The 27,190-nt window shown below is 42.7% G+C and overlaps 2 protein-coding genes across 7 annotated transcripts; one reads left to right on the plus strand and one right to left on the minus strand.

The window, feature by feature from the left end:
* Positions 1-6,338, minus strand: LRRC57 (leucine rich repeat containing 57). The gene is made up of 6 exons (XM_010367019.2): positions 6,201-6,338; positions 5,859-5,964; positions 5,614-5,752; positions 4,775-5,043; positions 2,592-2,777; positions 1-1,533 (listed from the first exon to the last, which is right to left on the minus strand). The coding sequence occupies exons 2-6, from the start codon at positions 5,940-5,942 to the stop codon at positions 1,492-1,494; spliced, it is 720 nt and encodes a 239-aa protein (XP_010365321.1). The 5' UTR covers positions 5,943-5,964; positions 6,201-6,338; the 3' UTR covers positions 1-1,491.
* HAUS2 (HAUS augmin like complex subunit 2) lies at positions 6,318-27,190 on the plus strand. 6 transcript variants are annotated; one of them, XM_010367017.2, is made up of 6 exons: positions 6,318-6,473; positions 15,243-15,335; positions 16,265-16,334; positions 18,199-18,331; positions 21,040-21,148; positions 23,849-27,190. In XM_010367017.2, the coding sequence occupies exons 1-6, from the start codon at positions 6,381-6,383 to the stop codon at positions 24,056-24,058; spliced, it is 708 nt and encodes a 235-aa protein (XP_010365319.2). In that variant the 5' UTR covers positions 6,318-6,380; the 3' UTR covers positions 24,059-27,190. The 6 variants fall into 6 exon arrangements, with proteins under 6 accessions (XP_010365319.2, XP_030787227.1, XP_030787229.1 ...); XM_030931369.1 differs by lacking the exon at positions 15,243-15,335 and adding an exon at positions 17,700-17,788 and having other exon boundaries at positions 6,351-6,473; XM_030931366.1 differs by lacking the exon at positions 6,318-6,473 and adding an exon at positions 6,517-6,534.

A 27,190-nucleotide genomic window follows, 5' to 3' on the forward strand; every position in this document is an offset into this window, starting at 1 on the left:
TTGTTTTAAAATATTATAGTAATGGTTTATTGATAGGTAATTTGGTTAGTAGAGTTATAAATACAAAAAGGGAAAGGTTACCAGAAATAAGACATTATTTCTAACAAATCTTCAGGAAAATCTTGATTATTAAAATCCCCTTTATCTTACAAGTGTTGCATATACAGTTTTAGCTCTTCATAGCCCTCTACCAATAAGGCACCTGCAATAGTATTGCTACTGCAGCCTTAGAGAGCATTTCTTAGAGGTCTGTTGGTGCTTCTCCTGACAAAGTGCACTTTTTAATTTTTTCCCCCCGAGACAGAGTCTTGCTCTGTTGCCCAGAGTTGGAGTGCAATGGCACAATCTTGGCTCACCGCAACCTCTGCTCCTGGGTTCAAGCAATTCTGCTGCCTCAGCCTCCAGAGTAGCTGAGATTACAGGTACCCACGACCACGCCAGGCTAATTTTTGTATTTTCAGTAGAGACAGGGTTTCACCATGTTAGCCAGGCTGGTCTCGAACTCCTAACCTCGTGATCCGCCTGCCTCGGCCTCCCAATGTGCTGGGATTACAGGCGTGAGCCACCACGCCCAGCCAATAAAGCGTACTTAATAAATATATATATATTTTTAGTTTTTAAATTTGAGATGGAGTCTCACTCTGTCACCCACGCTGGAGTGCAGTGGCATAATCTCAGCTCACTGCAATCTCCGCCTCTTGGGTTCAAGCGATTCTCCTGCCTCAGCCTCCCAAGTAGCTGGGATTATAAGCATGCACCACCACACCCAGATAATTTTTAATTTTTTAGTAGAGACAGGGTTTTCTCATGTTGGCCACGCTAGTCTTGAACTCCTGGCCTCAAGTGAGCCACCCACCTTGGCCTCCCAAAGTATTGGGATTATAGGCATGAACCACCATGCCCAGCCCAAAGTGCACTTTTAATCAAGACAAACAGTCACACATTTATATATATCCTAAAGTCCTAGTATAAAAACTGCGACTGAACTGATGGACTAGAATAAAAATAATAAATCCTTAGATCCATGCCAGCCTCTCACAAATTATCTGAATTTCATAAAAATATGAAGTGTTAACACAGAGATGGAATGGCAACTGACTTTATGAAAGCTCGCACATTGAAACTAAACAAAATCTCAAGCTGTGGTGTGGAGCCATTCTGTTACCAGGCAGCACCCCCTCACCATATAAATAGCAGCTAGCTACCAGTTTCTTAAAGCCAAACTAATGATGGTTTTGAAGATCAACCTTGTCTATTGCCCTACTCGTGACTCAAAATGGAAGACTTTTCCTGTCTCCTGACCCTTTTTCTTTTAGCTTATTTGAGAAGAGCCCTGAAATGAAAAAGGATCATTGAGTGAAATATAATCTCCTGGAGTATCATCTCCTTACTGTAGATACCCCTAACAACAACAGGAGGCTTTGATTCAGCCACATTCCAACAGAGGTTCTAAGTCAGTATCCTGTAAGGTTTCCATAGTCCTGGAAAACTTCACGCAAACTTCTTCTTGGTGGCTGTGAACCTCTCCATGTACTAAAAAACATGAAAGAATACATCAGGGGTATTTTGGTATGAGTAAATAAATAAAAGCCTATTTTTTTTTTTAATTTTGGTTTTTATTGCATGTGGTTTTTCATTTCCTACAAAATATAACTGCTCTAAATGCAAAATTAAGTACATAGTTTTGGCCGGGTGCAGTGGTTCACACTTGTAATCCCAACACTTTGGGAGGCCAAGGTAGATGGATCGCTTGAGCCTAGGAGTTTGAGACCAGCCTGGGCAATATGGTGAAATCCCATCTCTACCAAGAATAGAAAAATGAGGCATGGTAGTGCCTGTAGTCTCAGCTAATCGGGAGGTTGAGGTGGGAGGATCACTTGAGCTGAGATCCTGCCACTGCACTCAAGCCGGGTGACAGAGCGAGACCTTGCCTCCAAAAAAAAATAAAAATAAAGCACATAGGGCCAGACGCGGTGGCTTACACCTGTAATCCCAGGACCTTGGAGGCTGTGGCAGGCAGATCACTTGAGCTCAGGAGTTTGAGACCAGCTTGGCCAACAAGGTGAAACCCCATCTCTGCAAAAAATTAGCAAGGGATACTGGCATGCAATTGTGATCCCAGCTACTAAGGGGGCTGAGGGATAAGAATTGCTTGAGCCCAGGAGGTGGGGGCTGCGCCAGTGAGCTGAGATTGCACCACTGCACTCCAGCCTGGGCAACAGAGTGAGACCCTGTCTCACAAATATATATATATATATATATATATATATATATATATATATGTGTGTGTGTGTGTGTGTGTGTGTATGTGTATATATATGCGTGTATATATGTATATATGTGTGTATATATATGTGTGTGTATATATATCTTTCAAAAGACAAAGATGAAGACAAAGATGCTTTACAATAAGCTGTCTCTAGAGAAAAAGTCATCTTGGTACAACACCATTCAGCCAATGCTTTGAATCTACTTCCAAAATGGGGAAGAACAAATCCTGTTGACATTAGCTATAAACACTTCTGTGGATTACTTCACCATTGTCTTCTCTGGGGTAGTGACTAGAAAGGCAGAAGTACATTAATTCATACCTTATCATAGCCTTCCAGTTCTCGAAGTTTCTTTATTTCAAAAAGATTGCCTTCCACAGCAAGCAGACAGATCTGGGAATCACTGAGGATGCTCTGGGGAAGCATGCTGAGCTCAAGACAATTCTCTTCCAGGCGAAGAATTTTAAGGCGAGGACAGCAAGATATCTTCACTGAGATCTGAGATATCTATTGAAAAACCACAAAAGAATAACAGGAAAAAGCACAAGCACTACACTGGTTACTTTTAGTACATTAAAACAAAACAAAAAATCTTTACTTGACTATTTGTTCTAGTTTTCCCCGCTTTTACCACCTCCATTTTCTCACTGCCTACTCACTCCAGAAGCCTCTGTTATCTAGCTTCTGTTACTACGCCCCCACTTAAAAAAAAAAAAAAATGCTTTTATGAAGGTCACCAGTAGCTTTTTGGGAACAAAATTTTCTGATGATAAAAGCACTGTATGTCCATTATAGAAAATTTGAGAATCACAGGTTTAAAGAAAAAAGTTGACCTGGAATCCACCACCCAGAAATAACCACCATAAACATTTTGGTACATTTACTGCCAATATTTTATGTGTACATAGATACTGACTATTTTACTACCAAATTCAAGGATCCATCGTCCTCAGTCCCTATTGCATTTAACTGTACTATCTATCCCTTCCTTAAAACCCCTTCTTTTTGTCCTTTTTGGTTTTTCTTCCTATCTTTTGGATTATTCCTTACTTCTCTTGTTTTTACGGGCATTTTTCAAGTAGCTGTCCCTAATACTTCATATGTCATCTTCTCTCTCAACTTTTCCTAGAAAGCTCATTCATTGAAGTCCATCACTTTTGTTATGACCTCAAGATCTGTATCTACACTCTTACCTTTATTCTGCTCCCATGTTTCCAGCTTTCATTAAGGCATTTCCATTTACAAGATTCACCACAGACAACTTAGCATGTCCATTCTCAATAACACCACTGTTCCTTTAGGCCCTCAAGCTCAATACCAAGCAATTGTCTTTGACTCACCCCTTTTACCATTTAAATACTAAAAGTCACCAAATTCTTTGATTCTGCCTAGTATCATCTCAGACCATCACTTATTAGAAATGATGGGAACTTTAGTAAGTTCAATAACTAGCAATGCAAGTTCTCAGACCTCATCCCAGACCTACTGGATCAGACACACTGAGGGCAGGGGCTAATGATCTCTTTAAACAAGCTTTTCTGGTTATTCTGATGCATACTAAAGTCAGAGAACCACTGAATAAAGGTACTAGCAGAGGTGAATGTGGAGCAAATCCTCGACTAATACTTGCTGCTTAACTGATTCAGTTTTCCCCCCCCCCCCAAGAAGCTCTATAACATATAAGAATATCCACTTACGGTAAAAAACATGAGGCCAATCCCTCAAAGACCGACTGAATTTCATCATGATGTAAAATCACTACAATCTAGAAAAGGAATAGCCACATGCAGCTAATGGCTATTTTAATGGATCATGCAGATCTAGAAATACAGACACTAAAAACCTAAAGGCCATCCAGTCCCACAGTGTTGAGTGTTTCATCACTTGTGCCTTCATGCCTAGACAAGAATCTTTGGATTGGTTTTCCAGACAAATATTAGTTGAAAAGCTGCCAAAGTAATGGAAACAAATTTCAAATATTATAATTAAAGCTGTATAACAGTGAAATGGGCTATCTCCAGAAAGCCTATCACTTAATACTCTTCAGCAAAAACAGAAAACACACTTAACAAAGATGTCAAAACCCCCCACAAAATGAAAAAACTGAATTATCTCTGACACCTGACTCTGAGAACCTCAGTTTAGGCTTCATTTCCACCTTCTATCCCTGACATTACTCCTGGCTAGCTGGTTCGGGGCATATTTGAGGAGGATCTGAAGAATTCTTCAAGATTGGCGAGACAGTAGTTTAACTTTTGAAATGATCTCTCCCTGTTACCTACCTCATCCTCCCGAAAACACCTACACAACTAACACATCCTGTGTCTCAACTAATTCCATGGCACTTTGGGCCTTGAAATTAGTTCAGCTTACAGAAGAAACCTCTCATCTAGCCTCTGATACTTAGCTCTATGATGGCAGCTTAGGAAACGAGAGGTTAAGAGGTATCAGGAGACCATAAACCCACACATACGCTGTAGAGGAAAAAACCTTAAGCTCTAGACCTGATTCTGGTTGAGGTTGAGTTCGATGACTTGCAGCTCTCCCACTGTGTCAGGTATACTTCGAATCTGGTTCTTAGAGAGATCCACCACATCCAGGTGTCGTAGGCTACAAAGTTGGAGAGGTAATGCTCCCAGTTGGTTCCCAGAGAGGCTCAGGGTCTTGAGGGCAGAGAGTTGCCCAAAGGTAGACGGCAGCTCTCTAAGGTGATTGTTGTTCAGGCTTAGCGTCTCTAGTTTTTTCAGATTGCATATCTCATCAGGCAGAACAGCTGGCAAAGAAAATTTTTTTAAAACCTGAATCTGATAGAGCTGAAAACAACTTTGATGAAGTTTCTAAAGACTATATGGCAGGCTTTTTCGCCTCTTGTTAATATATGTAAAATTCCCACATGTGCCATTTTTAGGTATTGCATTTTACCAACATAGTCTTCAGAAGGTGAGGGTGCCATCAAAATTCAGGTGAGCATTTGTGTGTATAATGGACTCCTTTTGTAAAGGGGTCCAAGGCACAATTTGACGGCAATTTTGTGATATTTGGAAGATCCTCCCCTTCCCATCCATCCCCCATTCCAAGTTAGGTAGCTTTGTTTACATTACATCCCCAAAATGTTCTTCCCTTTCAAGTCCAAATTAACCCAGTAACAATCATTGTAACACCCAGAGAGGCTTATTTTAGATGTAATTACAAGAAGTAGAAAGAAGGTTTCAAGGATTCCGGCATTCTGCAACTTGAGCCCTCCTGCACGGTTTCATAACGAAAACAAAAATCAGCCTGTAACAGGAAACCACCCCTGGTAACAGCTTATCACTAGCAAAAGCCTCCCAGGCAAGAGCCATACTCAGTTTGTTGTTGTTCAGGGAGAGGCTCTTCAGTAGAGTGAACTTTCCTATCAGCAAAGGCGGTAGGCTCTCGATCTTGTTGTTGGACAAGTCGATGGTCCTGAGATTGCTCGTGAGCTTCTGCAAGTCTGCGGGGAACTGGAGAAAGGAGTTCACAGCGTGGAGAATCCCGCACCGACTAAGTTCGCCGCCCCCGCCGTCCCTCTCCCTTTAAGTTCCCTGGTCGTGTCCCTCCCATTCTCACCTCGGTCAGCCCTCGGTCCTTAAGCTGAAAGACACCAGTTTTCTGCGCCGTTTCCACATGAGCGCGGAGCGCACTGTTTCCCATCCTAGCGCCGCGGCACAGGTCCCTGCGGGAAGGAAGCGCAGCTGTCACCGCCCAGTCCACCCGGTCGGCCTCCCGGCTGGGTCTCCTGCCCCAGCTCTCATCTCCCGCCGATCCCTGGCTCCTGGGGCCCGACCCAAGAGCGGCAAGGAAGAAACGGAAGAACAGACAGCCCAACCACCAAGCCCTGCCGCCTTTGCAACTCTGCGGAGGCCAGGCGCCTCTGGGAGCCTACGGAAGATCACGGAACCCCGGACTCGCCTCCCACCGCTCAGCTGCCGGATGGCTCCGCAGATGAAGACCCAGGACCCGCAGTAGCCGGGATGCGCTCCCCGGCTTAGCCCCGGGCGGGACCGCCCTGTGACGTCATCGAGCCGCGCCGTGCGTTCGCCCTGCGTTCCAGCTCACTGTTGGCGCCTTCGCGGGAGGTGAGGCCGAGCCATGGCCGCTGCCAACCCCTGGGACCCGGCGTCCGCACCTAACGGCGCTGGGCTAGTGCTAGGCCACTTCATAGCTTCCGGGATGGTCAATCAGGTGCGTAGGGGCGGCGGTGGCGTCATCAAGGGGGTGCCAACGGTGGCAACAGAATATGGCTGTGAGTTGGTGCTGCTGGCTGTGGGAGTGGTGAGGGTCGTGGTTGGGGTCTGTACTATAGTAATAGAGCCCCTTCCAGGCAACAGCCGCGACCGTTCTGCCGTGGGTGCTTGGAAAACGGGGATCTGAGTAGATGGTGTTTAGGGTAGACTGTGTTTTGAGTGTCTGTAGGGTAAATTTGTCCCCGGCCCGTTTGTAGGAGAGTAGACTGCTGTTACCGGCCTTTTTTTTAATCTAGTGATACTGCCTCTAGACTGTAGTGTAAGGCGGGGATGGGAAATACGGATCATTATGTCCCCTCGCGGAACAAGCATTCCCAACAACGCTCGTTTGTGGGAAGTATTGAATCGTATTTGGGGCGGGAGGTGCTGGGTAGAGAAGGCGCTAGAAGCTCTTTTTTGTTTTTTTGTTTTTTATATTTATTTATTTATTTATTTATTTATTTATTTATTTGAGACAGTCTCGCTCTGTCGCCCAGGCTGGAGTGCAGTGGCACGGCCTCGGCTCGCATTTATTTATTTATTTATTTATTTATTTATTTGAGACAGTCTCGCTCTGTCGCCCAGGCTGGAGTGCAGTGGCACGGCCTCGGCTCGCTGCAACCTCCGCCTCCCGGGTTCAAGCGATTCTCTTGCCTCAGTCTCCCGAGTAGCTGGGATTACAGATGTGCACCACCACACCCAGCTAATTTTTTTGTATTTTTTTTTAATGTTTAGTAGAGACGGATTTCACCGTGTTAGCCAGGATGGTCTCGATCTCCTGACTTCGTGATCCACCCGCCTCGGCCTCCCAAAGTGCTGGGATTACAGGCTTGAGTCACCGTGCCAGGCCTTGGCATCTTTACAGGCCAAAAAAAAAAAAAAAAGTATTGACTAAAAAGATAAGACCTTGGAACGTGAATGGAGGAAGAGATTAATTTTGAGAAGGAGAGAAAAGAGACATTAACTCAAGGAGTCACAAAGTGGCAGTTTTAGGTTGGGCAAGAAGAGCATGTTGGGGGAAGGAGCCAATAGAGGGAGAAATTGAACATGTGAGGAAATAATGGAATGCAAGTGACAGAAGGGCATGGGGAAAGTGGGATCAAGGGCATTGAGAAAAATGGGGAAAGAAATTTTGATATATAGAGGAAGTTGAGGAATTTCACTAAAAAGAAAACAGAAAAGTTAAACTGATCTGTAAAAATTAGCACCATATTAGCCAGCGTGGTGGCGTGCACCTGTGGTCCCAGCTACTCCCAGGACCACATGGGTCCCGGAGGCTCAGATGGGAAGATGGCTTGAGCTCAGCAGATGGAGGTTACAGTGAGACGCGATTGGGCCACTCCACTTAGCCTGGGCGACAGAGTGAGACCTTGTCTCAGAAAAAAAAAAAAAAAAAAAAAAGCATTACAAACATGATGGAAGTATTTTTTAATTTAAGAAACTAAGGCTTAGACCAAGAAACTTGCCCATGGTCACTAGACTGTTGAAGGAGAATTAGATCTTAGCACTCTCCCTTTTGACACAATGTGTCCTCTCAATATGAACTGTTATAAGAGGCTGTGATATTGTCTTGAAAGATTTTAAGCTTTTGTTGAACACCCATTGTCTGGGTGATCGGGAGATTCAGGTGGTCCTAGTTGACTACATTTCCCAGGAGTGGCCACAGCCCTCTACAGTTTAATCCTTCCTTCTCTCCTGTGTTCTCTTTTTCTTTTATTTATTTATTTTTTGAGATGGAGTCTCCCTCTGTTGCCCAGGCTGGAGTGCAGTGGTGTGATCTTGGTTAACTGTACCCTCCGCCACCTGGGTTCAAGCAATTCTCGTGCTCCAGAGTAGCTGGGACTACAGGCACCTGCCATCATGCCTGCTAATTTTCATATTTTCAGTAGAGATGGGGTTTCACCATTTTGGCCAGGCTAGTCTCAAACTCCTGACCTCAGGTGATCCGCCTGTCTTGGCCTCCCAAAGTATTTGGATTACAGGCGTGAGCCACCGAGCCCAGCCTTTTTCTTATCAGGTTACCTAGTACTCTCACTTGTATTGTCCAGTTCTCCTGTCGCAAAATAGTTTGGCAAACTCATAATAGAAAACATTTTTGAGGGCTCACGCCTGTAATCCCAACACTTTGGGAGGCCAAGGCGGGTTGATCACCTGAGGTCAGGAGTTTGAGATCAGCCTGGCCAACATGGTGAAACCCAGTCTCTACTAAAAATACAAAAATTAGCCAGGTATGGTGGTGGGTGCCTGTAATCCCAGCTACTCGGGAAGCTGAGACATGAGAATCGCTTGAGCCCTGGAGGTGGAGGTTGCAGTGAGCAAAGATCATGCCACTGCACTCCAGCCTGGGTGACACAGTAAGACCCTGTCTCAAACAAAAACAAAAACCCCCAACGTTTGGTACTTGGTATCCCTCTAAAGAGCATTGGTAGGAAATACAAATGCCTAAACCAAAGGAGTGAGGCACTGGTGAGAGAATTTTAGGCATTAATGGGTGAACTCTTTTTTGGGGGTGGTGGTTGTCTTCGTGGTGTCTACTGTCTCTCAAGTAACATTAATTAGGCAGTTACTGGTTTTACCTACAGTTAACATGTCCCACTCCATAGCTCCTTAAGACCTTACTACACAGCTAGTCCCAGTGAGGGAGCTATTTACAGACTTGTAGGTTGGTTTTACTTTAAGCAAACTTTATACATAAAAACCTTTATCTTTTTTGTTTTTTTTCCTGAGACAGAGTCTTGCTCTGTTGCACAGACTGGAGTATAGTGGCACAATCTCGGCTCACTGCAACCTCCACCTCCTGGGTTCAAGCAATTACCCTGCCTCAGCTTCCTGAGTAGCTGAGATTACAGGCACGCACCACCACGCCCGGCTAATTTTTTTAATTTTTAGTAGAGACGGGGTTTCACCATGTTGGTCTGGCTGGTCTCGAACTCCTGACCTCAAATGATCCACCCGCCTCGGCCTCCCAAAGTGCTGGGATTACAGGCATGAGCCACCACACCCAGCCAAAAACCTTTTCCTGTTAGAAAGATTTAGCACTGATTCTTTCAAAATGATTTGTCACATCATCCCTTTAAACAGCCCATCCCTTTAATGCACATCATTTTTTGTGCATTAAAAATTAAGACGGCCGGGCGCGGTGGCTCAAGCCTGTAATCCCAGCACTTTGGGAGGCCGAGACGGGCGGATCACGAGGTCAGAAGATCGAGACCATCCTGGCTAACATGGTGAAACCCCGTTTCTATTAAAAAATACAAAAAACTAGCCGGGCGAGGTGGCGGGTGCCTGTAGTCCCAGCTACTCGGGAGGCTGAGGCAGGAGAATGGCGTAAACTCGGGAGGCGGAGCTTGCAGTGAGCTGAGATCCGGCCACTGCACTCCAGCCCGGGCGACAGAGCGAGACTCCGTCTCAAAAAAAAAAAAAAAAAAATAAGACTACTGAATTCCTGCTGGCAAGAATTTTTAAAAAATTCAGTGATTCCTAAAATTGGTATTTGATACAACTCTTCTAGAAAACATAACTTGTTTGAAGTTTTGTTTCAGTCCATTAGAGAGTGATTTGGTGAAAGAAAGGTAGGGCTGTCTGTAGGATAATGGGGTATTGCTTTAGTTTATTCCCCTCGGGACTGCTTTAGTGGCCTTACATTCTAGATATTTTTCCAGCAAGTGTGAGTGAGTCATGGAGTCTTGACCAAAGCTTGGTCATTGCTTATTGGCAATTAATAAGATCACGGTCTGGATCTACCAAAAAAAAAAAAACCCACAGAATCTACTAATTCTACTTTCTTAACCTGTGTCCTACTCTCCTCTACACCTGCTCTCCCATTTGACAGCCCCTGCTCTTAAATTCTCTGCTATACTAACCTCCCTTTTAGTGTCTCTCAGCTAGAATTCAGTATGAAAAGGAAGGGATAGGAAAAAGAAGAAAGGGTGCCCACAAATTACAAACTTATACATACATATATGGTATATAATATTACCAGGATTTTTATATTAAGTGTAAAGGTTCTGGATTTCAGCTTCTTCTTGTGCCTAGCCACGGAATAAACAAATGCCCTGAATAGACTCCTTTTTCTCAGGATCCTTTCATTTTCAGGGTACTTTTGCCCTCTGGGGCATGTAATAGCAATATATAATAACAATAGCTAAAGGAAAAGACTTTTCTATATTCTCGAATACCTGATTTTTTTTTCTTTTTTTTTTTTAATGTGTTAAACTAAGTCTCAATCCTCAAATAGTTATACTTTCTATTTGTTATAGAAAATAAGCCTCCACCTCCCTAAGTGCAGGGATTACAGGTGAGAGCCACTGCACCTGACCATCTTTCTTTCTTCTCTCCTTTTTTGTTATCTGCTTCTTAAACATTCTTATTTTTCCTCTGGTTTCTCTTGCATGTTCTTAGCTAAGCGCCATTACTCTATTGTTGAACCTGACAGTTTACTAGTTTGCCAGATATACAACTAAGATTCGTGTATAAGCATGGAGAGAGGGAGATATACCAGGGAACAAGTTGATTACAATGTGATACATTGTAGAAAATGTTTTACGCTCCTTTACCTCCTGAGAGAGAAAAAAGGGCCAGCTCATATGATGGAAAGACAGTGGATTAGATGTGTTCTCACTTCCACCCTTGCACACATTGGCAGTGTGAAGTTGGAGTAATACTTTCCTGTTCCTCAATTTTGCCATCAGTAAAATATCTTGTGTTATCTACTTCAGCGAATGGCATAACTCTGTCCAGTCACGTGAAGCAGAATCCTTGGAGTATTAACTGGATTTTATCCCTTATTCACCATATCAACTAAGATTTGTCAATTCCATCTTTGCAGGAACTCCGTCTTTTCTTCCTTTCCTTTTTAACTGTTATTGACCTAGTCCACATTCTCATCCTCACCTGGAATACTGTAGCAGCCACCTGTTGAAAATATCCAATCTCTCTAGTCCATTGCTCCACTAGTGTTGTTTATGTTAGCTAGTTACCAGGGTTTTCCTTTTTTTTTTTTTTTATTGTGGTAAAATACATATAACATATAACATAAAATTTACCATTTTAACTATCTTAAAATGTACAATTCAGTGGCATTTACTATACTCAATATTGTGCAACTATTTTCAAAAACATTTTTATCAGTCCAGATGTAAACCCTGTACTATTCCCTATTCCCTCCTCCCTCTTCAGTAGTGTTTTTATTTTGTTTGTTTTGTGGGTGTATTTTTTTTTTTTTTGAGTCTCGCTCTGTCATCCAGGCTGGAGTGCAGTGGTGCACTCACGGCTCACTGCAGCCTCGGCCTCCTGGCCTCAAGTGATCCTCCCACGTCAGCCTCCCTAGTAGCTGGGACTACAGGCATATGTCATCATGCCTGGCTAATTTTTGTATTTTTAGTAGAGACAGGGTTTCACCATATTGGCCAGGCCAGTCTCCAACTCCTGATCTCAGGTGATCTACCCACCTCCGCCTCCCAAAGTGCTAGGATTACAGGTGTGAGCCACCACACCCAGCCAGTTTTATTTTTCATACTACCCCAGTTAAATATCCCCCACCTTCCCCGCCTCTGCTGAGACAGGCTGGCCTGTTGCCCAGGCTGGAGTTGCAGTAGCATGATCACAGCTTACTGTATCCTCAATCTCCCAGGCTCAAGGGATCTTCCCACCCCAGCCTCCCAAGTAGTTGGGACTATAGGCACACGTTACCATGCCTGGCTAATTTTTTTTTTTTTTTTTTTTGAGACAGTCTCACTCTGTCACCAGGCTGGAGTGCAATGTGGCGTGATCTCGGCTCACTGCAACCTCCGGCTCCTGGGTTCAAGCGATTCTCCTGCCTCAGCCTTCCGAGTAGCTGGGACTAAAGGTGTGCCACCATACCCAGCTAATTTTTGTATTTTTTAGTAGAGATGGAGTTTCACCATGTTGGCCATGACCATCTCGATCTCCTGACCTCGTGATCTGCCCCCCTCAGCCTCCCAAAGTGCTGGAATTACGGCCGTGAGCCACCATGCCCGGCTGCCTGGCTAATTTTTTTTTAATTTTTTATAGAGACAGGGTCTCCCTGTGTTGTGCAGGCTGGTCTCAAACTCCTGGGCTCAAGCAGTTATCCTGCTTTAGCCTCCCAGAGTGCTGGGATTACATACATGTGTGAGCCATCATGCCAGCCTGTATTTCTAAATAAGTATTATGTATGATTTTATTACTTCTTTACCAGAAAATGTTCAGTTGCTCCCATTTTCTGCAGTATGATTGTTGAGCATAGCACTCAGGATCGTCTGTGATTATGTGGAGACTATGTTTTCAGCTACTTCTTACCCTGTTTTCACATATATGCTAACACTGGTGGTTACTGAGCATTTATAATGTTTTTGATCTTTCTATCTAGAATACATTTTTCTTCCCATACATTATGAGCCTCGTGAGGGTGGAGAGCTTGTTTCATATTTGAATATTCCATTGCCTAACTCAGTGTTTATAAAATTGGTTATTTTTGGACAGTAAACTTTTACTATGAAGACCAGAGAGTAAATATATAAGGCTTTGTGGGCCATATGGTTGCAACTACACAACTAGGTGGTTGTATAAAGGCAGCCAGAGATAGCATGTAAATGGATGAGACAAGTCACTTTCCAATAAAACTTTATTTCTAGACCACGAAACGTGAATTTCATATCATTTTCTTTGTTTTTTTTTTTTAGACGGAGTTTTGTTCTGTCGCCCAGGCTGGAGTACAATGGCGCGATCTTGGCTCACTGCAACCTCTGCCTCCCAGGTTCAAGCAGTTCTCCTGCCTCAGCCTCCCAAAGTAGCTGGGATTACAGGCGCCCACCACGATGCCCGGCTAATTTTTTTTGTTTATTTTTTTTGAATAGAGACAGAGTTTCACCATGTTGGCCAGGCTGGTCTCAAACTCCTGATCTCAGGTAATCTGCTTGCCATGGCCTCCCAAAGTGTTGGGATTACAGCCGTGAGCTATCACGCCCAGCCTTTTTTTTTTTTTTTTGAGATAGGGTCTCACTCTGTCGCCCAGACTAGAGTTCAGTGGCAATCTCAGCTCACCACAATCTCTGTCTCCTAGGCTCAAGCAATTCTTCTGCCTCAGCCTCCCGAGTAGCTGGGATTACAGGTGTGCACCACTACTGCCTGACTAATTTTTGTATTTTTAGTAGAGATGGGGTTTCACTATGTTGGCCAGGCTGGTCTTGAACTCCTGACCTCAAATGATCCACCCACCTCAGCCTCCCAAAGTGCTGGGATTACAGGCATGAGCCACTGTGCCCAGGCTGTTATAAAATATTGTCTTTGATTTTCTTTTTCCCAACAATTTGAATATATAAAAATCATGCCTGGCTGTAATGGGCTGCATTTATTTCATGGACTATAGTTTTCCAATTCCTGGCCTATCTGATCTCTAAAATTCTTTGGCCTGGGCACGGTGGCTCATGCCTGTAATCCGAGCACTCTAGGAGGCTGAGGCGGGTGGATCACCTGAGGTCAGCAGTTGTAGACCAGCCAGGCCAACATGGTGAAACCCCTACTGTACTAAAAGTACAAAAAAAAAAAAAAAAATAGCTGGGCATGGTGGTGATAATCCCATGGTAGCTGGGAAGCTACTTGGAAAGCTGTAATCCCAGCTACTTGGGAAGCTAAAGCAGGAGAATCAATTGAATCCAAGAGGCAGAGGTTGCAGTGAGTGGAGATCATGCCATTGCACTCCAGCCTGGGTGACAAGATCAGAACCAACGGGTGGCTCACGCCTGTAATCCCAGCACTTTGGGAGGCCTAGGTGGGCAGGTCACAAGGTCAGGAGATTGAGACCATCCTGGCTAACACAGTGAAACCCCGTCTCTACTAAAAAATACAAAAAAAATTTAGCCAGGCGTGCTGGCAGGTGCCTGTAGTCCCAGCAACTCAGGAGGCTGAGGCAGGAGAATGGCCTGAACCCGGGAGGCGGAGCTTGCAGTGAGCTGAGATCGCACCACTGCACTCCAGCCTGGGTGACAGAGCGAGACTCCATCTAAAAAAAAAAAAAAAAAAAATATATATATATATATATATATATATATATATATATATATATATATATTCTTTGCTGTGCTAGCATTGTAGAAAATGCAATGATAGAGAAAATTATGGATGAAGTCTAAGGATGCACAAGATAATACTCAATTCTGAGATAATGTGCATGGACTCATGGAATGAAAGGATAAAAAAGAAGGGGTAACCTTTTTGAAAGAATAATTATGCCTGGATACAAATAATCCTTTAACTGAAAGATAAGAAGGTGAATATACACAGTATGAATGACTTGTAGCCAACTGAGGTCATTTAGCGAATCAGATAAATGATTCCATGAAGGGGAAAAGTATTTGATTTCAACCCCAGAAGCTCAGAGAGACTGGGCCTGAGTCATTTGGAAAGATAGAGGTGATTCTCCAACAACTTTAGTCTTAGAATCCTTTGATAAACTATCAGTAATACAAATCTATTTTGTATGATACCTTAGGAAATAATACAAAGGGAGTGTGTTGTTTCTCTTATTTTTTTTTAATATTTGAGCAAATGATTTGTGATGGTGAAGGTTCTAAAACAAGAATTACACATTGCTACTGTTTTACTTTGTACTTCAAAGGCAGTGTTGGACATAATATATTCTCATATTTTAGACTATAAGCATGCTATTCCAATGTACATAGAAACTTTTTGTGACATTCTGCTACTTTCCTTGTTCGTTTACCAATAGGAGATGTTAAACTTGTCTAAGAAAACAGCTTCTTGTTTTGTGAACTTCACCAGACTACAGCAGATCACAGACATTGAAGCTGAAATCTACCAGGTAAATCATGTTGAGCTTTTCACTTTCTTTTTTTTTTTTTTTGAGACAGAGTCTCACTCTGTCACCCAGGCTGGAGGCTGGAGTGCAGTGGCACGATCTCGGCTCACTCCTAGCTCCGCCTCCCAGGTTCACACCATTCTCCTGCCTCAGCCTCCTGAGTAGCCTGAGTAGCTGGCACTACAGGCGCCCACTACCCCCACTGGCTAATTTTTTGTATTTTTAGTAGAGACGGGGTTTCATCGTGTTAGCCAGGATGGTCTCGATCTCCTGACCTTGTGATCCGCCTGCCTCGGCCTCCCAAAGTGCTGGGATTACAGGTGTGAGTCACCGCGCCCAGACTGAACTTTTCTCTTTGTACTTCTAGTATAGGAAAACAAAAACAAAAGCTGGCCAGGTGTAGTGGCTCACACCTATAATCCTCGCACTTTGGGAGGCCAAGGTGGGAGGACTGCTTGAGCCCAGGAGTTTGAGACCCTGTATGGGCAACATAGGGAGATCTCGTCTCTACAGAAAAATTTAAAAAGTAACCAGATATGGTGGCACACACCTGTAGTCCCAGCTACTTGGGAGGCTGAGGTGGGAGGATCACTTGAGCCTAGGAGGTCGAGGCTGCAGTGAGCCATGTTTGCGCCACTGTACTCCAACCTGGGTGACAGACAGAGACCCAATCTCAAAAACAAAATGTGATCCTCCCATCTCAGCCTCCCAAGTAGCTGAGACTACAGGTGCGCACCACCACACCCAGCTAATTTTTTATTTTTAGTAGAGATGGGGTTTCACCATGTTGGCCAGGCTGGTCTCGAACTGCTGACCTCAGGTGGTCCACCCACCTCGGCCTCCCAAAGTGCTGGGATTACAGGAGTGAGCCACCGTGCCTGGCCCCGGATACTCTCTGATTGAGCTAAATGTTACTTTTGTTCCTTATGTAGAAAAACCTGGAAATTGAACTCTTGAAACTAGAAAAAGATACAGCAGATGTTGTTCATCCTTTCTTTTTGGGTAAGTGGTTTGGTTTTAGTTAAGTGGATAATCACTGGAATTTCAGCTTTTTCTTGGATTACTGTAATAAGCACCAGTCAGTCAAATTATGATGCACTGTCGTTTTTCCAGGTGTTTTTCCAAAGCTAACGAAGTCGTCTATTTCTATGCTGAAATAGAAGTTCTGTTGGCTTGAGTAGTACAAACAGCATAAAAAGTGACTAAATTGGCTCTTCAAAGTCAGGAGAACTTGAAAGAAAAGTCTGAGGAACTTTCAGATTAAAGGAGACTAAAGGGACATGAGAACTAAAGCACTGTATGATCATGGATTGATTTTTTTTTTAATGAGATGGGGTCTTCCTATGTTGCCTAGGGTAGTCTTGAATGGCACAAGCAATCCTCCCAAATCAGCCTCCCAAGTAGCTGGGATCACAGGTGCGTACCACCATGTCTGGCAGTGTATTGAATATTTGACGAGAAAGTTTTCTTGTGGCCAGGTGTGGAGAGTCACGCCTGTAAACCCAGCACTTTGGGAGGCCAAGGTGGGTGGATTGCTTAAGCCCGGGAGTTCAAGATCAGCCTGGGCAACATGGTGAAACCCTGTCGTCTCTACAAAAAATACAAAAACTAGCCAGGCATTGTAGCGTGTACCTGAAGTACCAGTTACATGAAAGTCTGAGGCAGGAGGATTGTTTGAGCCTGGGAGGTCGAGGCTGCAATGAGTTGTGATCATAGCACTTCGCTCCAGCGTGGGTGAGAGTGAGACCCTGTCTCAAAAATTAAAATTCTTTTTGCTGTAAAGGACATTATTGGGATACTTAGTGATGTTTAAATATGGGCTGTATTAAATATTGGTAGTATTGTATCAATGTTAAATTTTTGAATTTGATAATGTGCTGTAGTTATATATAGGAGAATGTTCCTGTTCTTGGGAAATACATGCTAACGTTTCACAGGGAAAAAATATCTGTCTGCAGCTTACTCTCAAATGGATCAGCAAAAATAGAGAGAGAGAGAGTGTGTGTGTGTGCGTAGAGAAGGAAGATAAAAAGAAAATGTAGCCAAATGTTAACAATCAGTGAATATAAATAAAATGTATATGTGAGTTCACCGATTTTTTTGAAACTTTTCTGCAAATCTGAATTTTTTCAAAATAAGAATTTTAAAGAAAGGTCAATTGGCAGCCATTAACTGAATGGGGAAAATAATGAGATAATCAGAAATAGCTTGTAAGATGACTTTAAGAGTGTCACCCTGTCACCCAGGCTGAAGTACAGGTCACTGTAACTTTAACACCTGGTTTCAACTGATTCTCTCAAGTAGCTAGGACTATTGGCATGTGCCACCATGCCCAGCTAATTTTTTTTTTCTTCAATTTTTTTGTAGAGATGAGGTTTTACTATGTTGCCCACGCTGTTCTCAAACCCCTGGCCTCAGTTCTCCCAGTTCAGTCTCCCAAAACACTGCAATTACACGTATGAGCTAGTGCACCAGCTAAGGTGACTCTTTTTCGATGGTCTTTTATAGACTATTAGAGTCAGAGATAGGAAAAAAAAAAAAACTTTGTGTTAAGAATACAGCTCTGGCTATAAGAACTGAATAAGAGGTAGAGATGAGAAACACAGAGAAAGAATTTAGCACTAGATTTGGTTATCACTAGGAAAAGAGATAATAGAAATATATTACATATACAAAAACCAACTAAAAGAAAATTGTTGAAAATGAAATTGGTATTGGTATTAAAGATAGCAAAGAGGAGACAGGAGGGTAATGATGGGATGAATTTTTGACATTGGTGGTGTTAAACCAAGGCAAAGAAGAAATTATTAGTGATTCTGTTATTTGTCCTATTGCTAACTGTAATTACTGTTTTTAATTTGTATAGCTCAGAAGTGTCATACTCTGCAAAGCATGAATAATCATTTGGAAGCAGTGCTGAAAGAGAAGAGATCCCTTAGGCAAAGACTGTTGAAACCCATGTGCCAGGAAAACTTACCTATTGAAGCTGTTTATCACAGGTTAGACTGAAAAGTAGAAATTAACAGTTACACCTGTTTTCTCAGTTTACTTTTTGTTTTGCAGTTACTTTGCAGAATTCATAAAACAATTAGTGATTCTATTTGTTAACATTATTAATGTTGATATATTAAACCAGAAAGAAAATCGTTGCTTTTAGACCACTCACTATACCTATGGCAAAAAGAAAGAACTTGGCCATCGTGTTTTGGGAATTACAAATTATGACTTTAGTGAAAGAAATTCGATCCATAACATGTAATAAAAATCATATGTGAAGTAAATTCATTGTTGTAAAGTAAAGTCATTGTTGAGTTAATGTTGCCTATATGTAAAAATTCTATTGTGGGCGTTTAACTGGGGCAGATGAAAACACTATCAACTAAGGGAGGAAAAAACCTGGATTCTGTTCTCATCTCTACTGTTTATATGCCTCAAAGCCTTGAGCAAATGATTTAAATTTTTCACTTGGTTTCCCAATAAATAGAATGGAGCACAATTCTATTTACATCCTCAAATTGAAGATGTAGATTATGACTAATGATAAATACCAGCCTGGGCAACATGGTATTTTTTAGAATATTTTTTAGAAAGTGGGTATTTGTAGAACCCACTTCTACAAAAAAAAAGAAAACAAAAATGAGCAAAGCATGATGGCACACACCTGTATTCCTAGCTACCTGGGAGGCTGAGCTGGGAGGATGACCTGAGCCCAGAAGGTCAACTCTGCAGTGAGCTGTGATTGCACCAGCCTGGGTAACAGAGTGAGACCCTGTCTCAAATAAATAAGAAACAAGCATCTGGGGATCTCATTGCTAACCTTCTCCACCAATGCCTCACTAGCTTAAGCAAATCAGTATCTTCTCTTAAGTGTCAGATTTTTTATTTTGTAGGAAAACAGTAGATACACAAAAACTTATTCTTCCAAAAAAACAAAACAAGGCTGGGCACAGTGGCTCAAGCCTGTAATCCCAACACTTTGGGAGGCCGAGGTGGGCTGATCACTTGAGACTAGGAGTTCGAGACCAGCCTGGCCAACATGATGAAACCCTGTCTCTACCAAAAAATACAAAATATGCTGGGCATGGTGGCACATGCCTGTAATACCAGCTACTGGTGAGGCTGAGGCAGGAAAATCACATGAACCCAGGAGGCAGAGGTTGCAGTGAGCTGAGATTGTGCCACTGCACTCCAGCCTGGGCAACAGAGTGAGACTGTGTCTCAAAACAAAAAACAAAACAAAACCCCTTTCCTGTGGCTATATTCAGTATCTCTTTAGTACATTATCATTACCCTTAGCGTATATATTGTACTACATCTAAGAAATGGGCAATGATTTGAAAGAGTTTTTGCAAATGCAGAGATTCAAAGTAGCTTTCTATGTAGGCTATTTCAATGAAGTACATTTATCCTTATTGTCTTCATTCTTCACAGAGAATGAGTACATTGAAATGGAATGAGGCCGGGCGTCATAGTTCACGCCTGTAATCCTAATAATTTGGGAGGCCAAGATGGGTGGATCACTTGAGGCCATGACTTTGAGATCAGCCTGGCCAACATGACAAAACCCTGTCTCTACTAAAAATACAAAAAGTAACTGAGTGCAGTGGTGCACGCCTGTAATCTCAGCTACTCAGGAGGCTGAGGTGCAAGAATCGCTTGAACCCAGGAGGTGGAGTTTACAGTGAGCCGAGATTGTGCCACTGCATTCCAGCCTGGGCAACAGAGTGAGACTCTGTCTCAAAAAGAAAGAAATGGGGCCGGGCGAGGTGACTCATGCCTGTAATCCCAGCACTTTGGGAGGCCAAGGCGGGCGGATCAGGAGGTCAGGAGATCGAGACCATCCTGGCCAACATAATGAACCCCGTCTTTGCTAAAAATACAAAAATTAGCTGGCCATGGTGGCATGTGCCTCTAATCCCAGCTACTCAGGAGGCTGAGGCAGGAGAATTGCTTGAACCCAGGAGGCGGAGTTTGCAGTGAGCTGAGATTGCGCCACTGCACTCCAGCCTGGTGACATAGTGAGACTCCATCTCAAAAAAAAAAAAAAAGGAAAAAGGAAACAGAATGGGGTTTTTTAATCTAGGGAAATTCCTTTATTTTATTATTTTTTTTTTTTTTGAGACGGAGTCTCGCTCTGTGGCCCGGGCTGGAGTGCAGTGGCCGGATCTCAGCTCACTGCAAGCTCCGCCTCCCGGGTTCACGCCATTCTCCTGCCTCAGCTGCCCGAGTAGCTGGGACTACAGGCGCCCGCCACCTCACCCAGCTAGTTTTTTGTATTTTTTAGTAGAGACGGGGTTTCACCATGTTAGCCAAGATGGTCTCGATTTCCTAACCTCGTGATCCGCCTGCCTTGGCCTCCCAAAGTGCTGGGATTATAGGCTTGGGCCACTGCGCCCTGCCGGAAATTCCTTTACTTATATGAGAAAATGATTATGATTAACATTGAGGTTTCTTTAACATTAAGTTGGATTCCACATATGATTACTGTTGTCTCTTTCCATTTTTTTATTGGATGACAGGTTGCTTAAAGTGAAAGAGAAGGACCTTTTTAAAATCACTAATATTTCTATGAATGCAGAAAGGTTGTTATTGGCTCTCTAGGTTGATTGTAATTCTTATCTCAAATTAAAAAGTCCTGATTAAAGGAAAAGAAAACGCAAAACATTTAAACTTAAAAAAATGGTTGACTTTTTTCTTTCTCTTTCAGATATATGGTACATTTGCTGGAATTGGCTGTGACTTTCATTGAGAGATTAGAAACCCACCTTGAAACAATTAGAAATATTCCTCATTTAGCTGCAAACCTAAAGAAAATGGTGAGTATTAATATAACTATCTTTAGTTATTTGATACTAGAATCTTAGAGGTATGCTCTCCCAGGTTGGCTCAAGAAGTGTTTTCTTGGCCAGGCATGGTGGCTCACGCCTGTAATCCCTGCACTTTGGGAGGCCGCGACTTTGGATTACTTGAAGTCAGGAGTTGGAGACCAGCCTGGCCAACATGGCGAAACTCCATCTCTACTGAAAATACCAAAATTAGCTGGGCGTGGTGGTGTGCGCCTGTAATTCCAGCCACCCAGGAGGCTGAGGCAGGAGAATTGCTTGAAACTGGGAGGCAGAGGTTATAGTGAGCCGAGATCATGCCACTGCACTCCATCCTGGGCAACAGAGCAAGACTCCATTTCCAAAAAAAAAAAAAAAAAAAAAAAAAAGAAGTGTTTATTTATTTAGACCTTGGATTTAGCATTTTCTTTTTCATATAATTTTTCTTTAGAAGCCATTTTAAATTCTTTTATTCCAACATTTAATAACCATGTGTTGCCTTCATTGTGCTGTGGCTATGCTACATGTATTGTGAAAGATAGATATGACCAAATCCTGCCTTCAAATTCTCAATGTTTGGTGAGACAGCTATAAAATATGTATTTTCTGCTTTATAGGATTGTATTTGCATAATCGATGCAGCAGAGAATTATAAAGAGATGCCATCTATTGAGCATAGAAAAGGGAGGAATTACTTCCAGTTTAGGAGGATTCTGAGTAGGACAGGGGTAGGAAGACTTCAATTAAGTTTTTGTTTTGTTTTTTAAATAGAGATGAGTTCTCACTATGTTGCCTAGGCTGGTCTTGAACTCCTAAGCTCAAGTGAGGCACCTGCCTCAGCCTCTCAAAGTGCTGAGATCACAGGCATGAGCCACCACGTCCAGCTTCAATAAAGATTTATTTAGGTGTTAGCAGTAAGCCGAATCTTTTTTTTTTTTTTTTCTGAGATGGAGTTTCACTCTTGTTACCCAGGCTGGAGTGCAATGGCATAATCTCGGCTCACTGCAACCTCCGCCTCTTGGGTTCAAGCGATTCTCCTGCCTCAGCCTCCCAAGTAGCTGGGATTACAGGCGCCCACCACCACACCCTGCTAATAGTTTGTATTTTTAGTAGAGACAGGGTTTTGCCATGTCAACCAGCCTGGTCTCCAACTCCTGACCTCAGGTGATCCACCTACCTCGGCCTCCCAAAGTGTTGGGATTAAAGGCCTGAGCCACTGCGCTTGCTAAAGTAAGCTGAATCTTAATGAACAGTTGAAATTTGGACATGCATCAGAAAGAATAGGTTGGCCAAAAGGAGCAATGTGAGGAAAGACATATAAGCTAAGTCAAAGAACCCAGGTAGTATAGGGGAAAAGTGATACTTTTGGCTGGTGCCTAAAGGTATTGAGGAGATTAGCTCAGGGTTAGTTTATGCAGTGCCTTAAAAACCAGACTAAGAATCTTAGACTTTACTGTCTGAGTATTGGGGAGCCATTGAATATATATGTGTGTGTGTGTGTGTGTGTGTCTGTGTGTGTGTTTTCTTTTTTTAGTGACGGGTGCGGAGGAGTGACTTGATTAGAACTGTGCCTTAATCGTGGAGAAAATATTGGATAGAGCAGACTGAGCCTTGCTACTCCTAAGTATTGGCAGAGAGTATCAGCATCACTTGGAAGCTTGTTTTAAATACAAAACTACAGACATCATGCACCCTAGACCTTCAGAATCAGAATCTGTTTTAACAAGTTCCTCAGGTGATTCTTGTGCACATTAAAGTTCGATCAGCTCAGGCCAGGCGCGGTGGCTCACGCCTGTAATCCCAGCACTTTGAGAGGCTGAGGTGGGCGAATCACAAGGTCAGGAGATCAAGACCATCCTGGCCAACATGGTGAAACCCCATCTCTACTAAAAATATAAAAATTAACAGGGTGTGGTGGCGCACGCCTGTAGTCCCAGCTACTCGAGGGGCCGAGGCAAGAGAATCGCTTGAACCTGGGAGACAGGTTGCAGTGAGCCGAGATTGTGACACTGCACGCCAGCCTAGCGACAGAAAGAGACCCCGTCTCAAAAAAAAAAGTTTGATCAGCTCTGGGTTAGAAGACTAGGCAGAGAAACCAAAGGCAGAAAAACCTGGAGACTAATTTACAGTCATTCAGATAAAAGATTTAAAGCGTAGAAATACAGAAGATAATTTTTTTAGATTTTGGAGGTCAAATTTTTAGAACTTGGCTATGAATTAGACAAGGGACACATCAAAGATAATGAAGTTTCTAGTCTGGGTGACTTGAAGGTAAGTAGGATCAAGTGTGGGTTAAAGAAGTTAGTTTTTTGACACATCTTGCACATGTAGTAAATGGTCAATCATTGTTGAACTGTAGTTAAACTGAGTTTGAGATATTGAAGGTACATCCAGATAGAGATTACCAATAGTCTTAAATGTGGGCCTGAATTTTAGGAGCCTGAATTTTAGGAAGGAGGTTAGGTTTAGCAATATAAATTGAGGGTCATCTGCATTGAGTGATTATTGAAGACAAAAGAGGTGAACTCACAAAGAGTAGGTTTGTACTATAAAGTGGGAAGGCATAGTTTTAAGGAACTTTTGAAGTAAGGGGCTGGAAAAAGATCAGGTGTTAACCTTTGGTATCAATTATTCATGATATAATGAATTAATAAGAGACATAATTTCTCCTGTTTCCCTTTTCAAATGTTACAGAACCAGGCTTTAGCAAAAATGGATATATTGGTGACTGAGACAGAAGAACTGGCAGAGAATATACTCAAGTGGCGTAAACAACAAAATGAAGTTTCGTCTTGTATCCCCAAAATATTAGCTGAAGAAAGTTATCTTTATAAACATGATATTATAATGCCTCCTTTACCTTTTACTTCTAAAATTAATGTCCAAACTATTAATGCCAAGTAGTCATCAACTTCATTTTTGCTTAATTATGTGTAGTCATATGAAGTCTATTTCTAGTTGACTGTAACATGGGTATTAATAGTCTTTGCTGCTAGTAATACTGAAAGAACCTGCTTTATGTTGGAGTATCAAGATCTCAGGTTAATTAAGACCAAACTGACTTTTCCTTTGTTTTTCGTATATTTTTATTCTACCTTTCAGTAAAACTAGAGAAGATAAAAAATAGCCATGACAATTTATTAACATAAGTGAATTAACCATTTCTCAGGCAGAAAATTCTCTTTTTTAAAAAAATGTGTGTTTATGGTCTGGTGTGGTGGCTCACACCTGTAGTCCTAACACTTCAGGAGGCTGAGGCGGGCAGATCGCTTAAACCCAGGAGTTCAAGACCAGCCTGGGTAACATGGTGAAAGCCCGTATCTACAAAATATACAAAAAATTAGCCGACCATGGTGGTGCATGCCTGTAGTCCCAGCTATTCAGGAGGCTGAGGTAAGAGGATCACCTAAGCCTGGGAGGTCAAGGTTGCAATAAGCCATGATCACACCACTGTGCTACAGCCTGGACCACACATTTCAAAAAAAAAAAGTGTGTTTCTGGCCAAGCACGGTGGCTCATGCCTGTACTTTGGGAGGCCTAGGTGGGCAGATCACGAGGTCAGGAGTTCAAGACCAGCCTGGCCACCATGGCGAAACAACTGTCTCTACAAAAAATACAAAAATTAGGCTGGGCGCAGTGGCTCACGCCTGTAATCCCAACACTCTGGAAGGCCAACCCAGGTGGGTGGATCACCTGAGGTCAGGAGTTTGAGACCAGCCTGGACAACATGGTGAAACCCCATCTCTAGTAGAAATATAAAAAATTAGCCAGGCATGGTGGTGGATGCCTGTAATCCCAGCCACTTGGGAGGCTGAGGCAGAAGAATCACTTGAACCCAGGAGGCAGAGGTTACAGTAAGCCGAGATTGTGCCACTGCACTCCAGCCTGGGCGACAGAGCAAGACTCCATCTCCAAAAAAAAAAAAAAAAAATTCGCCAGGCATGGTGGCATGTGCCTGTAATCCCAGGTACTCAGGAGGCTGAGGCAGGAGAATCACTTGAGCCCAGGAGATAGAGGTTGCAATGCACCCAGATCGTGCCACCACACTCCAGCCTGGGCAACAGAGCAAGACTCTTGTCTTCAAAAAAAAAAGGTGTTTCTGAATTAGAAGAGTCTTCTTGAATCTGAAAATGTCTATGGTGATTATTCCTATGGGAATGTCACTAAGTATGCAGAAAAGAGTAACATAGCCAGCCTGACTTTATCCTTTGAAAGACCTGATGATAAGGTTCGTCCTTGGCTGTTGCATCTGGGAACTTAGATATCAGGTGTCTTGGTCTGTTCTGCTGTCATAACAGAATTACACAAACTATTTTATAACGAATAAAAGTTTATTTGGTTGATGGGTGTGGAGGCTAGGCAGTCCAAGAACATGGCGCCAGCATCTAGCGAGGGTCTTGCCATGGCAGAAGGCGTCATATGGCAAGTGAGCATGAGAAAGATATATGGGTCTAAACTTAGCCTTTTATCATGAGCCCACTCCCGAGATAGCAGCACTAATTCACTAATGAGGGCAAAGCCCTCCTTACCTAATCATTTGTTAAAGGTCTTATAACACTTTTACAATGTCAATTAAATTTCCAACACTTGAACTTGGGGGACATATTTAAACCTTAACAGGAAGGCTCCACTCACTGAAAAGAGTGGTTCATGGTAACTAACCTGTTTGTACAATGTGGTGTGTGCTGAACACCTGCTTTCTTCCTGGGAGTCTAGAATTTTGGTACGTGGTAGGTAGAAGGTACCTACGTGACCAGCCCCCAGTAAAAACCCCGGGCACTGTATCTCTAACAAGCTTCCCTGGTAAACAACATTTCTCACATGTTGTCACAATTCAGTTGCTGGTGGAATGAAACAATACATATGTGTGACTCCACTGTTAGGGGACTCTGGGAACTTGTATCTGGTTTCCCCCAGACTTTGCCTCTGTACCTCTTCTCTTTGCTGTTTTGCTTCATATGCTTTTGCTGTAATAAATCATACCTGTGTGATGATATGCTGAATCTTGTGAATTCTAGCAAATCATGGAACCTGGAGGTAGTCTCGGAGACCCTGGCACACAAAGCAGTTCCTGAGTGTTCACTGGCAGCTGTAGAAATAGGCAAAGAAGAAACAGCAAAGAAAAGGGCACATTGTGGTATAACTTTGGAGGTTTACCTTGCAAAATGCTCAGATATTTTACCTATCTGAGGTTATTGTGCATATAATAGAGAGCGATATACTAACAACTGTCTCGGGATATACTCTTTTTAATCAGTATTGTAACTATCCTTGGCTTATTTTACTTTTAGACTTGGGGTTCTGTTTTGCTATAAAACGTGTACATCAGTTTTGTTTTTTGTTTTTTTCTTTTCGAAGACAGGATCTCACTCTGTCACCCAGGTTGCTGAGAGTGCTGAGAGTGTGGTATGGCCTGATCTTGGCTCACTGCAGCCTTGACCTCTCAGGCTTAAGTGATCCTCCCACCTCAGCCTCCCAAGTAGTTGGAACTATAGGCATGTGCCACCATGCCTGGCTAATTTTTGTATTTTCTGTAGAGACGGGGTTTTGTCATGTTGTTGAGGCTGGTCTCGAACTACTGGGTTCAAACGATCCTCCCACCTCAGCCTCCCAAAGTGCTGGGAGTACAGGTGTTAGCCACCATGCCTGGCCTCATTGCACTCCTTAACACAAGAAGACTTCAACAATGATGAGTAAAATCGTTGTTTATAAGGAAGCAGGATCATTACCAAAATAAATCTGGCTAAAACAACAGGAATCGTGTTTTAAAGCCTACTTTGCTAATATTTACTAGCAGGATAAGAGTGGTAATATCTCAAACATTACATAGGCATAGCCTTTAGTTGTATTTCATCAAAAATCTGTTCATACCCCATGTTGGTTTCAAAACATACTATGCTTTTTCTTGATGTTATTTCCTATATTCATTTGTGTGTGTGTGTATGTCACAAATATTGATATGCCTGGTTGTTTATTTTTGTTTTCTATTATGCCTTTTTCAAAATATAAAAATAAATCTGTAATTTCTAACTAAAA

This window comes from Rhinopithecus roxellana, chromosome 5 (assembly GCF_007565055.1).
Source record: "Rhinopithecus roxellana isolate Shanxi Qingling chromosome 5, ASM756505v1, whole genome shotgun sequence".
Taxonomy (NCBI): domain Eukaryota; kingdom Metazoa; phylum Chordata; class Mammalia; order Primates; family Cercopithecidae; genus Rhinopithecus; species Rhinopithecus roxellana.

Excerpts from the sequence above, each read along its gene's own strand:
- HAUS2 (XM_010367017.2), top strand. The coding sequence starts at position 6,381 with ATGGCCGCTGCCAACCCCTGGGACCCGGCGTCCGCACCTAACGGCGCT. Across the intron at positions 6,474-15,242 it reads CTTCCGGGATGGTCAATCAG|GAGATGTTAAACTTGTCTAA; the intron begins GTGCGTAGGGGC and ends GTTTACCAATAG. Across the intron at positions 21,149-23,848 it reads CTGCAAACCTAAAGAAAATG|AACCAGGCTTTAGCAAAAAT; the intron begins GTGAGTATTAAT and ends CAAATGTTACAG.
- LRRC57 (XM_010367019.2), bottom strand. The coding sequence starts at position 5,942 with ATGGGAAACAGTGCGCTCCGCGCTCATGTGGAAACGGCGCAGAAAACT. Across the intron at positions 5,753-5,858 it reads AGGACCGAGGGCTGACCGAG|TTCCCCGCAGACTTGCAGAA; the intron begins GTGAGAATGGGA and ends TCCTTTCTCCAG. Across the intron at positions 5,044-5,613 it reads CCTGAACAACAACAAACTGA|CTGTTCTGCCTGATGAGATA; the intron begins GTATGGCTCTTG and ends TTTCTTTGCCAG.